Genomic DNA, 19,057 nt, shown 5'->3' on the forward strand with positions numbered 1-19,057 from the left:
CAAATTATTAACGTTGCTACATGGGCCTTTTTTTTCGTTTTTCGTTTTTCGTTTGAAACAGTCGAGAGCAACAGTATCGGGCCACGCCAGGGATAGTTAACAAACTACTTTTAAACTTGATTGTTACACCGTAACGTAGTTATGGTACACACACGAACCAAGAGAGACGCTTAAGGTAGTCTTATGTGCGCTACTTACAAAGATGAGCAACAGACGAAGACCCATAGACACGCAACAGACAGAGACCAACAAATACGCTACAGACGAAGGGCAACAGATGGTGCCACTGCCCATCGCGTCACCTTATAATCAGCACCTTCACATGATCCTCTTATCAGTTGCTGTATCGAAGGAGGCGCTCTCTCCCCACGTCGCTCCGGATTAATAAAGTTTTCCAGGAAAAAAAAAAAACGAGATTGGGAGTTTTAGCGGGATTACCTGCAGTGTCCGGGATGGGGCCGTCCATTACGAAGGGTCCCTCCGGTTCACAGGAGCTTCCCTCCTCAATCACAGAGCGCCACGAGATCCGCTGTGGTCCTGAGGACTCGGCCTGAGTTCTCTCCTCCTGTCGGAGTCCTGGAGATGGTTCTCCTGGACTGGAATGAACCGAATGTTGATGGGGGATGAGCTGGACAGTGATAACGTGAAGCAACAGTGAGTAGTTATAGATAATTCGCGGTGTTTGTGAGCGTTTAGTGGTTGTTCAAGGTAGTTGGAGGTGGTTAAGAGTATCGTAGAAGTAGTTATAGGTAATTGATATCATATCAGGGAGAGACAGTTTCGAGTGACAGTTAAAGATTGTTTTTGCGATGAGTGGCTGTTGATGATTGTTAGTGATAGTTAGGGATTTAGTTTGTCATGGAAAGTGAAGATTTCATTACGAAGAAGAGGAGAAGGACGATTCGCAAACGGATCAGGAGGTAGTGTCTCCACCCTGTCCTACGCCGCCAAACCTCCGCACTCGACCCAGTAAGAGTTTATGGAACTCACCCAAAGTGAAGCTGAGAAATAGTTATTATATGAACGAGGAGAGAGATCACCCTCGCCTGTGGACCAGGCTTATTGATCGCAGTCTCCTGACCGAGACAACTTGAGTATGAATTATTTATAGTGTGGGGAATAAAGGGGAAAATCGGCGAACGGATGTCAGTATGAACACGAGAAGATAACATTCGTTCTTACAGCTACTCAGCAGGTGAACATGATGCATGAACTCCTGCGTGTCGAACACATGGCAAGAAGAATCTTCAGCGTTTGTACAAACTTAACATCGCATTTTGGTCGATGTCTTCTCAGTGTCTTCACGTAAGAATCATGTCAGGGTAAAGATATGCATCTAAAAAAAAAAGAGAGAGAGACCTTTTCCGTTCCGAATGTTGGAGGATCCAGCCTCCGTCTGTTGGCCATCATACCTTCAGCAAATTATCATTCCTGAGCTATAATTCTCTCTCTCTCTCTCTCTCTCTCTCTCTCTCTCTCTCTCTCTCTCTCTCTCTCTCTCTCTCTCTCTCTCTCTCTCTCTCTGCACGTCGAGTCGCCTTGCTAAAAGCAGGGGGTGGGCGTTTAGCTCCCTGAAGTGTTGACACGGTAAATGCTGCAGTGGAACGCATTGTAAATTCGGAGGAAGATAAACAGAGGGAGAAAAAGAAATGAGGGGAGGTCGAAGGAAAGGCAAAAGCGTCGTTAAAAGAAGTCACGTCGGGGACGAAGATGAACTGCAGTTTGCTCAGCTGAGAGAACAGTACTGCCCGCCGCCACCAGTCGGCTCTACACACACACACACACACACACACACACACACACACACTGAGGACCCTCCCGGCCCGCGTGTATCGAGGAGGTAGGTATGTGTGTCAAAGGCCTCGCCGCTTGTAAAGCCCTCTGTTAGTAAAGAGAACTGGATGAATGGAGACGTGGGAAAGAAAGGAGCAAAAGAGAGAGAAGGGGAGTGAGAGGTGGAGATGGGAATTGAGGAGAGGGAGGGCAGAGGTGGAATATGACCAGAGACCTTGGTAACAGTGTACGAGGTGTGCTGTCTTTTTGTACATAAACTGTTTGGGGATGCTAGGAAGCTAGACTCATAACGATGTCCTTGTACTCTCTATTTGGCGGTTTATAAACACATTTATACAGTTTATATATATATATATATATATATATATATATATATATATATATATATATATATATATATATATATATATATACTATACAAGGTTTTATAATCGTTTTCTATGTCTGGGTCGTTCTTCGCTGAGAACCACACACTGACAGGCCAACTTCCCCGATGATCCTGTTATGAAGTCTTCCACACATCATAGGGCGCCTGCGCTCCAGGGGAGACGCCCGAGCCGAGCGGCGTGGTGACTGGGCACTCCCAGAGCGGCGCCTCCTTCAAGAAGACGTCATCATGGCGTGATGGTCTATCCTTGTCCGTCGTTTATATATGTCTGGAGTCAAAGCTTCTTTCTTTCCCCACACATCTGAGGAGTAATCGCTTCTTCCTCTTAATACTCAACCATCACTCATCCAGAGGATGGATTCCCCGTGCTTCCCTAACACCCACACACATATCCCCAGCACACGTCACCTCCAGCCACCACCCGCCGTACCTTGCTATGCAGGGCGCAGGTAACTCCGCCTCGCCTGACGTGACACCCAAACTTTGCCATCCCTCTGGCGGCGGCGGTGCCTCGTCAACACTCGACAACTTGTCGCTCTAATTGACCGTCGGCGTCCAAGCCATCCGTCGCAACCCGAGCCATGCGCGTCGCAACCCGAGCCATCCCCGTCGCAACCCGAGCAGTTCCCGCCCTTGTTCACAGGATTCGAAAAGCATGAAACTTTGGTGTCAGTTAAGAGGGACCATTCTAACTCAGTGGGTCGGAGGAGGAAGCACAGGAAGGTGTAGTGTTTGATGCTTGTGTTGAGGTAAGGTAGGTGTCTTTGATGCACGTGGAGGAACGTGTTTCGTGTGAGGCTGGTGTGGCGTGTGTGTTGGTGAAGGATGAACAGCACGTTTATATAGTGTTGATTGTGTGTAGCTGGTGTGTTTCATGTTTTTCGATGGTGTTTAGATCCTCTGTGTTTAGTGTGTTTGTTTTGTGTGGTTGGTGGGTTGTTTATGGGCTTACAGATGGTATGTTTATGGTTTGTGTGTTTGTGGTTGGTGTGGTCATGGTGCACGGGTGACACCGACCGAAGACATGAAACACTGCCTCAAGAGATACAATTTGGTGGAACCCACAATCTACGTAATGAAGATCCGTAATGAAGAATATATACATTTTCTATGTTTAGTATCGTGTAAGAAGCATTTTGCTCTATATGTTTTTTGTTTTAGTGATGTTTTTTCACGTAAGTGAACCAAAATGAAACATGCGAAGACCAGCAAAAGGAAGAGGATCTGAAACGTTCTTTGGTTCAAGGATAAACAAATTTATGAAGTGAAAATAGGAGAATTATATGGGATGAAATGACACGGGTCCTGAGACCTGACTTGGATGCAGGAGACCCGGGACCTAACTGAGGACCTGACCTCAGTACAAAGGACCTGTGACCTGTCCTGGAGGCACAGGACCTGGGATCTTGGCCTGGATGCACAGGATCTGAAATTGACCTGGATGCACGTGACCTATAACCCTAGAGCTTAGCAGTACAACGGCAGTACGACCCTTGGGTTTAACGACCTGACCTTTGCGGAGAAGTTATATACGATGGAAGAGAGAGAGAGAGAGAGAGAGAGAGAGAGAGAGAGAGAGAGAGAGAGAGAGAGAGAGAGGGAGAGAGAGAGAGAAAGAGAGAGAGATAGAGAGAGAGAGAGAGAGAGAGAGAGAGAGAGAGAGAGAGAGAGAGAGAGAGAGAGAGAGAGTACTATAGCTCAGGAATGATAATTTGCTGAAGGCATGTTGGCCAACAGTCGGACGCTGGATCGTCCAACATTCGGAAGCTGGGTCCCCTCACAGTAGATCACTGGATCCTCCAACACTAGATCCTTCAACACACACGCTACACACAGTCCGTTCGTAATTCTTCTTCTCGTCAATGAATTCATTTTTGTAGAACAAAATAATAAGCTAAGATCCTGTTGTAACCGTGGGAAGAAGAGGGAGTGGGAAGCCATCATTACACCATGGTGTTCGACGCCTCGATCTCATTATAAACTTTCGCTTCACGGTCCTGGAGCCCCACAGGCAGACCCATCTTTCCTCCTGTCTGACTCCCTCCTCACGTCCAACGAACTCTGTGTTTCTGCCACACTTTACCTCTTGTTTTTCCAAGAGATGTTTCTAGAAACACAAAGGCAACCAGGAGGACCGACCTGTGTATTTAGCTCCAGTTTCTTGTATGTCAGAAAACTTTTAGACACTGCATTACCTTCTTAAGATGATGTCCACCACATCTCTCCACACGTATTGTTACTTTTGGACATAATGATGCCAGTTGATATATATTCCACAACTCTAATGCTTAGAGCAGCCTAGCACTGACTGTTAGAGTCTCCATCTCCGATAGTTCGAGCTGCCAGCTCTGACTGGTAGAGCTGCCATCTCTGGTTGTTTAGCGAAACGGAAGTTGAAAAGGCCAAAGTGGACGTGGCAAGACAATAGTCACTCCACCCAGGCCTCCAAGACTGAGAGTCAACAAAGAGCAGCGAAAACAGAAGCACAAAATCCCGGGTTCTGGGGTTATGCTGAGTCCCCCCCCCCCCAAGTCTCTGGGGTAACTGGGCCTTCAGAAGCCTTGGGGTGTAGAGTGTAATATGACACATCCCCAGACAGAACGTTGTGAAGTATGGGAGCGTACGCTGGAGCAACACGGTATGGCACAGCGCCATTTATTGTGCTCTCTCTTTCCCTCCCTCCCTTCTTCCCTCATTCACTTCCTCCCTCGTTCGGGCCTCAAGACATAGTCGTCCACCACACCTCACCTCCCTTCCTCAAACCTTTACATCCAGGATCATTCTGGTCGAATCTTCCGACTCTTCTAAGTAAAGTAATTCCTCTCTGGTTCACCTCCTGAAGGTAATAGGTCTCCTTCTGGGAATCGAACCGCGATAGCTGTTGCATTTGGCCGCTCCTGCGCTAAACACGAAACGCGTGTAAGTACTGAAAGTGCTTACACGAGCTAAGTACTGAAAGCGTCACACCTGAGGTATATACCTTATCATCAGCTGCTTCAGTCAGTAGAGAAGAGACTGTAGGAAAAAAGGCAGCCATATCATAATGACCTTCATGGTTCGCCCGACAATAGCATGGGCTTGTGAGAGAAAGACATTTGGGTTCTGTATATATAATGTGTATGAAGAATAAAGAGGATAGAAATCTCTCTCTCTCTCTCTCTCTCTCTCTCTCTCTCTCTCTCTCTCTCTCTCTCTCTCTCTCTCTCTCAGTGAATATCGTAACACAGCAGACATGCACTGAGTCTCACGCCATACAAGCACCCAGGCCCCAGAGTCACAGAGCGCTGGTGACAGCGGGTCACCCACACACATGTTCCCTGTGACTACACTAACATGGCTGGGTGTAACAGGTGGGCGAGGGTGGCGGCTGCTGACAAGGAGAGAGAGAGAGAGAGAGAGAGAGAGAGAGAGAGAGAGAGAGAGAGAGAGAGAGAGAGAGAGAGACAGACAGACAGACAGACAGACAGACAGACAGAGACAGAGAGCCGCCTGGATGAACAGGCGAGATGCAAAGGTTAAGACGAGATGTATACTTTGGAGATCAAAATTATGCAAGAGGCTTGTTGTGGCTGGCTGGCTGCGGGAGACGAGAGGACGAGGTATAATGGTATCACCGACCACCTGAGGACCCCTGACTCAATTCTACTTTCTTTTTCTCTTACTTTTTGTCGTCCTCTCAACAGACAGCCTCTAACTGGGCTTCGTTGTGACAGAGATGTCATCATGGGTCGCCTGTGTGGATATATCTACCAGGTTATGAAAGTCTCGTCTATACAGTGGGGTATATTCACTATATAGTATATATCTCTCACCCGTACTCTTTCCTTCCCTCCCTGCCTCTACCTCTCCCACAAAACCTCCAGCCCCTATATAGTATATCTCTCTCACTCGTACTCTTTCCTTCCCTCCCTGCCTCCACCTCTCCCACAAAACCTCCAGCCCCAGGGTTGATGGAAGGCAGGGTTGTAGGGTGGAGGGGTCGCCAAATAACCCGGGTCGGGCAGAACAGGTCACACCCAGACCGTCAACACCCGCCATATTTGCTCCGTCAACATTTCCCGCGTTCGATTACCCTTTTTTATGCGCCTGATCAGCAACTCTTCACATGTAGTTATTTTCATCACACATATACTGAAATTATATAGGGTATCTCAATGATATCACTGGAGTGCGTCTGTGTAAATATTTGGAGTTGGGGGAATAACATAGAACAAGACAGGAAGGCATCGCTGTTAAACGTCGTCTTCGATCAACATTACCAACTCGCTGTCATCATTGTAACAGTTTGTGTTCCCGCAACAGATGAACTCTTCAGCCAGCGTTAACCTCCCCAACACCTGTGCAACAAGGCTGTACACTGCGATGAAAGATTAAGTTGCAAGACCAACCTGAACTACGGCGACAACCTTACTGTTCTTGGGCGTTATTTCCTCCCTCTGTTGTTCTTGCACCTCCGCGAGGGATGCTAGAATCTGCTCAGGCCCTCTGCATGCCTCTCGGTTTTCTTTTATGATCGATATGTTTTTGTGTGGGTAACTTAAATAAATGGAATGCAACGCGCACGGCTTTTCAGTCTATTATATGATGTGTGTATTTGGAAATTTAACTACAGTCAGGACTGTTATACCTCGTGTGGTTCATTTGTCAGTATGTTCTGTTATTCAGCCTCGTAATGTCAGTGTGTGGCCCAGGATTTTACAGCTCTACGTCATCCGCTAACCCACAGTGGCTTTGTCGCGGAGTTACGTTCTTGCTAATGCCTTAACGGTGACGTTATGTTCGCTTTTTGTTTGCCACTCTCTTTCGGTTCTGATGAGTCTTGCTGCCCCAGGAGGGTGTATTTGGGGAGTGTGTTGTTAGAGACAGCAATTCGAGTGGCATCGTGTGCATAGATCTCCTTGCTCGTGTTTCCGAAGGGAAAGATGTCGGCAACGTAAGAATAGCAAAGGTAGCAAGACGCCACCCTGGGGAATCCCACGTGTTCTGGTGACGTTGCAGAGTCGATGGGGATTATAACGATAATCCCGTAGTAATCTACACAATTTATATCGTGCTTAAATCGTTCAATGCTGTAGACCTCTCGCTCACGTTTGACCAAAACTGAGCAGTTTATTCCGAACCTATGATGGTAAACTGCAATATTTTCACCAGCGAATGTTATTGTAGGAGTGGTGCTTCAACCCTTCCTGGTTCTGGTTATTAAAGATGTTGTTTTCTAGTTGCTATCATAATGTAAGGTTATTTACTTTTTTCAAAAGCTATTTTCTCTTGTACTTGTAAGAAGGATACTGATACTTACCTAAAGGTTATGGTCTGACATTCCTCGTTACTTAGATCTCAGAGGAAATGTTGCTTCCACAGGAAGTTCGAGAGTACGTGTTTAACCTTCATCTGGTAGACACAGGTGCGATGACGCATACTCTCTAACTCCTCCTTATTTCTTTTCGATCGGACTCGGAGATAAACGGCCACACCAGCAGATTAAATTAATGCCTCGTAAATCGACAATATATTCATCCCCTGCAGATGCACAATAGGTGTGTGTGTGTGTGTGTGTGTGTGTGTGTATAATAAAGCAGATGGCGTGGGTTCGGGTCGTGCAGAGGACCCCTAACCTGTAAAGCTGACCACACGTCCACCACCTCCCACGCCAGCTCGCCCACTGGACCGGCGGTGGCAGCGGCTGTTGGGACGACACAAAAAGGCATTTCAAATCAATGCTTTTTCTTTTTTAGAGAGAGAAAAAGATTGAAGCCATCAGTAACTATAAAGTTATTAGTAATGTATAAGAAGATAGCGAGCAATTTCAAGGTTTGCTATATATTGTAATCATATTTAAGGAGGTTGGATGATTATCAACTCCCGCACTCATTTGAATATATTGACAATCAAACAGCGCTTTAGCTGCAGAGTTACGAGGTAGAAGGAAAATATGGGGTTAGATGATAATAAAGTAATAGAAAATACCATGAGATATATAAACATAAAGATAACTTGCCTATTTTAAGACTACAAATCACAGTTTGGTTTTGCTAATGATTAAATTCCACCGTTATTACAATGACATATTCCACATGACGTCATACATCTTCTAGTTGGAGAGGTGAACAGTGAGTTGAGATGTCTGTAGCGGATATGAGGATCTCATCCTGTATAGGATAGGTTCATACGTTCAGTAATTTGATCCTTTATAGTCAGCGGAACCGACGTATAGGCAAAAATTCGGATTCAGTCGTATCCAAACGTTATGATGGGTGGCGGCGTTCTGTGGAATGCGTCAGTAATATAGGGAATCGGCCAGTTGTATAGACTCCACCAGCAAGTTTGCCGTTGTTTTGTTGCCTGTGGTAATACTTTATTGCACTCGCTCTGGTCCCGTCCTGGTTAGATGTCATTTTTCCTTACATTATCGTAAAAAGGATTGGCCTATTTTATATGAATTTAGGACTTTATTTGTATATCCTTACTTCATAGGTGCCCCCGGGTCACCTTCTGTGTACCCTCTGAGTTACCTCCTACATGTCCCCTGGGTTACCTCCTACGTGCCCCCCTGGGTTACCTCCTACATGTCCCCTGGGTTACCTCCTACATACCCCCTGGGTTACCTCCTACGTGCCCCCCTGGGTTACCTCCTACATGTCCCCTGGGTTACCTCCTACGTGCCCCCCTGGGTTACCTCCTACGTGCCCCCCTGGGTTACCTCCTACATACCCCCTGGGTTACCTCCCTGCCTTACTTTTCATTACCTCCTGCTTATATTTCTTGCCAAGTAGCACTTCAGTGATGAATGGTTTGTTTAAGTGGAAAAAAAAATGGTTTTTCCTTAGCAAGTAATATGTTAATTGGTTATTTGTTTGGTTTTCGGACTTTCCCCGTCATACATCACCTCTACACCAACATAGCCTGAAGAATGTAATGACTTACGTCCTTCATCTCTTCATCTACATGATCACAGACACATACAGGATATCAAGGTTTGCGTGTCCGGGTTGTGAACCACAACACATCATCTCTCTCGCCTGAAATCTTTCATGAAGGTCGTATGTATTTTCCAGAATCATCATACGATTTGTGCTGAAACTTGTGTTGGGTAAACAACCGACTTGTGAAAAGTGTTTCTCCTATTGATTCTCAGTGACGTCAGAGAAAACATGATGACGTCACTGCTGGGCGTCTGTCCGTCTGTCGAACTCCATAACAAGAGGACGAATCTTAGATAACTAGAGGACGAATCCTAGGGATCACAACACGAGGAAATGTGATTCGCTGGTGTTCTGAGACTGTTTCAATCAAACGAGTTTATTACACAACGACTTCGAACATTCCTTTATATTTAGCCTGGTTCCCTTTACTCTTTCAAGATCCCGGTTTACTTTCAGTTGTTTACAATTCTACGTTTGACGAAACAACCTCTCCGGTAATTCATGTTTATTAATGTGGATGCAGGAGCTAATTGTATGAATTTTTTTTATGATTTAATGGCTATTGGATGGTAAAGGTCATCAAGCCAGATTCAACACTATACTTCAAAACTTTGAACACACGAAAAAAATTTTAATTGGATGATGCCATATTTAAATGCCAGAGGTACTGATCATTTGGTTTGATAATTGGGGATGGGAGGTGTACGAAAGTAAACATGACATCAGGAGTTCTTAATGAAAGGGTTAAGATCTGATTTCTATATTCAGAAATTTTTTTTTTACTCGTCACAAGATAACAAATGTGTACGCGCTTTATCCTCCTACTGTTTACTGATAACGAAAAATCCTTTGTTTAACGGATCCTGTTATTATGTATCAACAACAACGTGGCTTTTATGGTATTTATATTCCTTTATGTAAGTGTAACAAGGTAACTTTTGTAGGGTTAGATCCACATATTTTCCATTCTGTCCATAAAACAAGATAACTTACTAAAAACAAGTCATATGTAGATTATGTCTGTAAGCCCTTAACAAATTGGTATCCCATCAATCCTTTCATTTTCTTCTACACGTTTATAGTACGACGTCTGTTCAATAGATGTCTCTGAGGGTTTACATCACGATTAGGACCTCAGGAAACTTACGGTACTTGATATCTTGCTTATCCTTCCACAGGTAGACTTGAACATGCGAATTGGCATTCACTCAGGCGCTGTGTTGTGTGGGGTGCTGGGGCTCCGCAAGTGGCAGTTTGACGTGTGGTCTTACGATGTGACATTGGCCAATCACATGGAGTCCGGCGGAATACCTGGGTGAGTAGAAAGACTTTTGTTTTCCATTTCTATTGAGCAGGTTTTTTCTGATTTCGATGGATTTACACGATGAATTTATACAGTCTCCGTAGGAGAGCGGACTGCTACTCAGCTCAACCCCAGTTTTAACAAGAAGTACCTCAGCTCCCCAGCTGAACAACGCAGTTCTGTACTGGAACGAGGGTCAGCACAGCGGTCAGACCTCATCGGACCTACCAACTGTTCTTCCTTAACAGCGACTGTGCAGCCGAATGACAGTTTGCTACGCCAGATCTAAGTAGGGCTACCAATTAATATTCCGTAACGTCAGTTGTTTACTCAGACGACAACCTCCGCTGCTAACAAGGTCTACCCACTGCTCCTGTCTGTGTCTTTGAGATGCGTTGATAGATATCGACTTTTACCATTAATGAATCGACGAGAGAAAAAGAAGATAAACACTTGTTTCGGTGAAAGTGTATGTCACATTGTGGGTTACCCGCTCCATACTTAGATTTTGAAAGAAGCAAGAAAAACTTTCCTTCATCAACAGTTAAATTTTATTCGGATTTTTTTAATCATTTAAAACTATTTCAGAATAATGTATTCATCTTTGTTGATCGTCGTGCCAGCAGTTTCCTGTAAAGAAAATGACTTGTTTCGAGTGTAGGTCATTTGACATTCTCCAGTTCATCGAGATTTTGTGATGAACAACTGCTTTCATGGTCTTATAGATTACATGATTGGTAGTTATTACTGGTCATCGTAGCCTTTATTAAGATGACAGTAGCACTGTAGATCGAAGTTCTTGGATCTGGCCACCGTGTCTCGTAGAACAGACCTTTTCCTTAGTGGATGTGGACAAGTCGTAGGTGAGGACGGTCACTTGCTGGTCCACACCAGAGCAACGTGAGGCTTCAGTCTCCAACCTTTGCTGCTTCAGATAACGTGTGGACACTGAATCCCGTCGGCTTGTATCTCTCTGGAGACAGGGTGAAGAGGACTACGGTAACTACGAGGAATATTTTCCAGTAACTTACACCTGTTTTAGGACATAGTAGTGAAGAATATGAATCCCATCCATGTGCTAGTAGTCCAGGATATGGAGGGAATTGCCTGGATATGATGTAAAGAATGGGAAAAAGATTGGTCGTAACATCTGCGGGTCTTTCCTACATGTATACAGCACAGACAGGTCACCCTTGTAGTATGGCAGACGTTGAGACACATCTGGGGTTGGCTGACATGTTCAGGATCCAAACAATACTGGTTTTTTTTTTTTTTTTTTTGCTTTTAACGTTAATATGGAGAGTCAAACTTTTCGATGATGAAGTTGGAAATGAACTTAGTGGAGAGAGAGAGAGAGAGAGAGAGAGAGAGAGAGAGAGAGAGAGAGAGAGAGAGAGAGAGACAGACAGACAGACAGACAGACAGACAGACAGAGAGAGGAAAGTTAACCTGGACTTTACTCCATATGAATATATGAACAAGTCTTGAATTATCTCCTGCCTTGCCCACAATATTCTTTCTAGAGTTTTTCATATTCCTTTCTAGTTCTACCATACTCAATCCTTCCTCTTATTATAATTTACAAAAATCTAGTTGGTTTGTTACCTAGATTAACACCACAGCACATTGCTAACTTCCCATATTTTCTGATATCTTTTACTGAACTACAATTTTTATTTTCTTTTAACCTTCCATCTATGTTCGAGGCAGAAAGTATCCTTGTTCTTGCTTTCCACTCAGCACCATCCAACCCAATGTCATGGTGTCTGGCTACTGAACTCCATTTCCCAATTCATTTACCCCAAGAAATTAAGATTTGTACACTTCCCATGATTATAATGGTATCCTATATTTGAGTAAGGTTCCATCTTTGATCCTTGTGTGTGTGTCCTCATTTGAAGGTTAGTACCACATTGTAACATGATCACACCACACCACGTCAGTAGTACCACATGGTAACTTGATCACACCACACCACGTCAGTAGTACCACATGGTAACATGATCACACCACACCACGTCAGTAGTACCACATGGTAACATGATCACACCACACCACGTCAGTAGTACCACATTGTAACATGATCACACCACACCACGTCAGTAGTACCACATGGTAACTTGATCACACCACACCACGTCAGTAGTACCACATGGTAACATGATCACACCACACCACGTCAGTAGTACCTCATGGTAACATGATCACACCACACCACGTCAGTAGTACCACATGGTAACATGATCACACCACACCACGTCAGTAGTACCACATTGTAACATGATCACACCACACCACGTCAGTAGTACCACATGGTAACATGATCACACCACACCACGTCAGTAGTACCACATGGTAACTTGATCACACCACGTCAGTAGTACCACATGGTAACATGATCACACCACACCACGTCAGTAGTACCACATGGTAACATGATCACACCACACCACGTCAGTAGTACCACATGGTAACATGATCACACCACACCACGTCAGTAGTACCACATGGTAACATGATCACACCACACCACGTCAGTAGTACCACATTGTAACATGATCACACCACACCACGTCAGTAGTACCTCATGGTAACATGATCACACCACACCACGTCAGTAGTACCTCATGGTAACATGATCACACCACACCACGTCAGTAGTACCACATGGTAACTTGATCACACCACACCACGTCAGTAGTACCACATGGTAACATGATCACACCACACCACGTCAGTAGTACCACATGGTAACATGATCACACCACACCACGTCAGTAGTACCTCATGGTAACATGATCACACCACACCACGTCAGTAGTACCTCATGGTAACATGATCACACCACACCACGTCAGTAGTACCTCATGGTAACTTGATCACACCACACCACGTCAGTAGTACCACATGGTAACATGATCACACCACACCACGTCAGTAGTACCACATTGTAACATGATCACACCACACCACGTCAGTAGTACCACATGGTAACATGATCACACCACACCACGTCAGTAGTACCACATGGTAACTTGATCACACCACGTCAGTAGTACCACATGGTAACATGATCACACCACACCACGTCAGTAGTACCACATGGTAACATGATCACACCACACCACGTCAGTAGTACCACATGGTAACATGATCACACCACACCACGTCAGTAGTACCACATTGTAACATGATCACACCACACCACGTCAGTAGTACCACATGGTAACATGATCACACCACACCACGTCAGTAGTACCACATGGTAACTTGATCACACCACGTCAGTAGTACCACATGGTAACATGATCACACCACACCACGTCAGTAGTACCACATGGTAACATGATCACACCACACCACGTCAGTAGTACCACATGGTAACATGATCACACCACACCACGTCAGTAGTACCACATTGTAACATGATCACACCACACCACGTCAGTAGTACCACATGGTAACTTGATCACACCACACCACGTCAGTAGTACCACATGGTAACATGATCACACCACACCACGTCAGTAGTACCACATGGTAACATGATCACACCACACCACGTCAGTAGTACCACATGGTAACTTGATCACACCACACCACGTCAGTAGTACCACATGGTAACATGATCACACCACACCACGTCAGTAGTACCACATTGTAACATGATCACACCACACCACGTCAGTAGTACCACATGGTAACATGATCACACCACACCACGTCAGTAGTACCACATGGTAACTTGATCACACCACGTCAGTAGTACCACATGGTAACATGATCACACCACACCACGTCAGTAGTACCACATGGTAACATGATCACACCACACCACGTCAGTAGTACCTCATGGTAACATGATCACACCACACCACGTCAGTAGTACCACATGGTAACTTGATCACACCACACCACGTCAGTAGTACCACATGGTAACATGATCACACCACACCACGTCAGTAGTACCACATGGTAACATGATCACACCACACCACGTCAGTAGTACCACATGGTAACTTGATCACACCACACCACGTCAGTAGTACCACATGGTAACATGATCACACCACACCACGTCAGTAGTACCACATGGTAACATGATCACACCACACCACGTCAGTAGTACCACATGGTAACTTGATCACACCACACCACGTCAGTAGTACCACATGGTAACATGGTAAGACCCATACTCATGTTTGAACATTAATCTGTTTCCTAATCTGCTTCTTCCTCACCTTTCTTTGTCTATATTTTCGTTCTTCCCCAAGTTTTCAACTTCCTCGTGTTTTCCTCTAATATTCTTTTTTTTTTCTACATTCTATTGAGTTTTTCCTCGTTATTCTCCCCCCAGCCGCCCCTGTTCCCAAAACCACCCACCCCCTGACCTACCCAGTCACTAGTGTGGAAATAGATAACTATTTTTGTTTTCGGAGCTCGTAATAACCACAGGTCGTAATGGTCTCTCTCTCTCTCTCTCTCTCTCTCTCTCTCTCTCTCTCTCTCTCTCTCTCTCTCTCTCTCTCTCTCTCTCTGACACGTACATACATACATTAAGAATGAATTAAATGAAATGAATAAGGACGATTTATGTAGACAGAATACATGAATTTTAAGAAATTGTACGACGGTAGAGAAAGTTCAAGAGATGAGGCCCCACAAGTGTATAATTCTCTTCACATTTCTTGCAAAATTGAATAATTAAACATACACGCACACACTCATGTTGTGTGTGTGTGTGTATATATATATATATATATATATATATATATATATATATATATATATATATATATATATTATCCCTGGGGATAGGGGATTAAGAGTACTTCCCACGTATTCCCTGCGTGTCGTAGAAGGCGACTAAAAGGGGAGGGAGCGGGGGGCTGGAAATCCTCCCCTCTCGTTTTTTTTTTTAATTGTCCAAAAGAAGGAACAGAGAATTGGGCCAGGTGAGGGTATTCCCTCAAAGGCCCAGTCCTCTGTTCTTAACGCTACCTCGCTAATGCGGGAAATGGCGAATAATTTGAAAGAAAGAAAGAATATATATATATATATATATATATATATATATATATATATATATATATATATATATATATATATATTCATTTTATTTATTCATTATTATTATGATTATTATTATTATTAGTAGTAGTAGTAGTAGGGGTAGTAGTAGTATAATACTTAATCGCCGTCTCCCGCGTTAGCGAGGTAGCACAAGGAAACTGACGAAAGAATTTAGTAGTACTATATATATATATATATATATATATATATATATATATATATATATATATATATATATATATATATATATATACACATATTTGTGGTCTGTGTGTGTGTGTGGGTACGTGTGAGTGTGTGTGTGTGTGGCTATAACAATGTACTTCTGCGCGCCAACGATTCAAAACCCAGCCCTACTGCATGGCAGGCTAGCACGGTATCCACTACACTAGACCACGAGGTGACATAAGCTTTCCATATCAGACCAACCCATGGTCCATGAGATCCCCCATCACATCTTGTAACCTGAGGGACTAGGGTGTTCCGAGCCCTTCGGGTTAGCCCAGAAAGTCGCACAAAACATTACCATACCTTATAACCTGTGCTCTCGCCCAGTGGACATAACCAGCCTCTTGTGCAACATGGGAACTCTATGGTGGAAATTCCAAGGATAGAAAACTAAGGGAAGGCATTTGAAATCTATTGGTGTATGTGGGCTTTTATCATGACAGGTACCTTTATATATGTACATATACTTTAACCTGTATACCAATAACTTATTTATGATGATATTCATGCATTTGTAACATGGTTGCATGGCAGGCGTGTGCATGTATCACGTGCTACGGTGGAGTGTCTGGGAGGCATGTACGACGTGGAACCTGGTCACGGATACCTGCGGGACCACTACCTCAAGGTGAGAGTTGTGTCTTCTTGTGTTTACATCGTCCTTCACTGTTCTTGCTCCTTGCTAACTACTACTCTGTATCTTTCTTATGGTCTCTCATTCCTTGAGCTTTATTCCTACTACTTGCTGCCCACGATATCTTACACCAAGCTGCTTCTCATTTCCTCTCTTTTCTTGGTCCTTGTTCATGGTACTTGCTGGCTGTCATCCTTACCATGCTCCTCTTCATGGTCTTTTACATGTTAGACCTTGTTTTTGCTCCATGCTGCCTCCATTCCTTGTTTCATGGTCCTCCTCGTTGCATCTCATTCTTTATTTCTTGTCATTTAATGGCAATTGTTTTTAGTCATTGCTCCATGAACTCCTCACTGCATCTCCTTTCTTGGTCCCTGTTCCTTTTCCTTGTAAATTGAGTATCGAGACGACGGTAGAAGTAGACCTTGTTTCCCCTGTGTCTGCCTCCCCATGCTTACAGAGAGGACGAGTCATGAATCCAGCCACAAGTTTGACTGGCACTAGTGTTCGCGCCTAGGATGATTCAAAGCAAACGCACATTCCGAGTCAGCTGGCAGTGGCATCTCACATTGTCATCATAAACATGGATATGTTTCATGTTTTATGGGAACTTTAAGAATACTAAGATTCATAAACAACGGTAAAAGTCAAAAGTTAGAAAATCCAGTCAGTCAAGTGACTGTATTCATTAAACATCGCCTGTTGTCTATCCAAGTTTAACAGAGGACCAGTTCAGAGTAAAAGGTACCAGTCAATCTATGCTTGTTGCTGCCTCCTGGTCCTTGGTTATCGCTGCATGCACCTCACTGTCTCTTGTTTGTTGTTTTGTTGTCTTGATTTAGCCTTTCTGGTACTTAAAATATTTTTGTTTATTGGATAAATAGTTTGCTTGCACCGCCTTTTTCTTTTTTTTTTTCTTTTTGATATTGAAGCTGATGCTGATTCACACCCTTTTTATGATATGCAGAGGTTATTGTGTATAAGCTAATTTACGTAAACCAGAGGGTCAGATTTAGCACCAGTAGCTCGAATAACATTATGAAAACCAGTTTATTTTCTGTATTTATATTTATTACGGTCCTGAATTCATCGACTTTTCCCGGAAAAGATTGCTTTAGCGTTTAACAAGATTGATAGATATATCCATTGTCATGAAAGAAAAGATAAAACATAATTTCAGTAAGTCTTGTAGGGTGGCAAGGTAACACACATGTCATCCACCGTCAGTCTAGGTAAAGTGTCGGGTTAAAACAAACATTTTTCATGTAAATTATTCGTAGATTTTTTAGTTAAGATGGTAATGAAATATTATGAAATGGTATCAGTTGTATCTTGTCCACTGCTGAAGTACTGTATATATACCGTATATGCGTGTGCAAAAGCTCAAGGACGTTTACTGTAGTTCTTTTTTAATATTTTGAAGGGAGGTGGCCAGATTTGCATCGGTTATTGAAAGGCATTTGTACACCTAACTCATCACCTTGTTTATTGCAAAAAGGCCTTGACATAATTGAGAGCTGTACACTTGATACTCAAGCTCTGATGTTAACAACTGCTGGTTTACAGTCGTTAGGAATAATGAGGAAATATTGGCCTCAGAATTGCTCCTCATCGTACTTAGGTTCTCATAACTTTCCTCTTTGAATAGTAATACTTTGATTAGCGTGATAACATGAACTATACATTCTTACAGGACCATGGCGTGGAGACCTTCCTCATCAAGCGAGAGGAACCTCTCCGCCCTCGGCGTCGTGGCCCACGTTTCTCACGCTCCAGACTCTGGTCTGAGGATGAGCGGAACAGCTGCTGCATCTCTCAGGTGGGTCTCTGGTGACCAGTGTACGGAAAATGGAATTAGTCTAACTTTGAGTGGTAGATTTTTTTTCATGAAGGAGTACTTTAACATTCTTGAGCTCTGATATGGTATTTCTGCTACACTGTAACTCTAAGTATTCAGTATCTGATACAGTACATGTCATAATGTAGTTTAGTTACTTGGTGTTGAGGCTTTTCTCTTGAATTAGTCGGTTTCTATCATCTGCATGCACAATTTTGCAACGTAACTGTGATTTCCTCATATCCCAATAAGGGTTGTTCAGGGAAATAAGATAATGTAATTATTAGTGCCATTGTCTTTTGTTCCACACAGAGGGCAACATCAAACGCCATGACAGTATCGAACTCCCCTGTGCATCGTCAACCAAACACACCAACCATCACCACTGAGGCTTGTAATCACCAGCAGGATTCACCAAATAGCACAACCACCCACCAGCCCAACCAGAGTGATAACACAGAGTGTATAAAGAGCCATAGTGTCAACACGACCATTACTATCTCAGGATACACAAACTCCAGTAGGTCGTTCTCCATGGACACGGAAAATGAAGAGGATGGTGCACGAACATCAGAAGGACCTGGGAGCAGAAATGGCTCTCCAACACACTTAGATGAGGAAAATACAACAGGCTGGACCCCTGAAATACCCTTTGGAAATGTAAGTCGATTCCTCAACTTTCATATAGTTCGCATTGATTTGCGTTGACTTTATGTATTTGCCCGGATATTTCAAAGATTATGTGCAATGTTGATTATTCTCTGTTTTATAAGTCTACTTTTATTTAGGGAAAATTTCCGTACAGATGCATTTTCTTGACTTAAAACTCCTGCTTATAGATTACAAGAAAGTCACTGTCTGTGAGGATAAAGATGGG

At 43.7% G+C, this 19,057-nt stretch overlaps 1 protein-coding gene across 2 annotated transcripts in view; it reads left to right on the plus strand.

Moving 5' to 3' along the window:
• Positions 1-19,057, plus strand: part of LOC139755317 (adenylate cyclase type 8-like) — a 357,275-nt gene that overhangs the window by 271,462 nt on the left and 66,756 nt on the right. For both annotated transcript variants that reach the window (XM_071673448.1, XM_071673449.1), the window contains exons 13-16: positions 10,284-10,420; positions 16,244-16,337; positions 18,037-18,162; positions 18,493-18,840. In XM_071673448.1, the coding sequence (XP_071529549.1) occupies positions 10,284-10,420; positions 16,244-16,337; positions 18,037-18,162; positions 18,493-18,840 (705 nt within the window). The remainder of the gene's footprint in view (positions 1-10,283; positions 10,421-16,243; positions 16,338-18,036; positions 18,163-18,492; positions 18,841-19,057) is intronic.

The sequence above is a fragment of the Panulirus ornatus genome, chromosome 19 (genome assembly GCF_036320965.1).
Source record: "Panulirus ornatus isolate Po-2019 chromosome 19, ASM3632096v1, whole genome shotgun sequence".
Classification (NCBI taxonomy): Eukaryota; Metazoa; Arthropoda; class Malacostraca; order Decapoda; family Palinuridae; genus Panulirus; species Panulirus ornatus.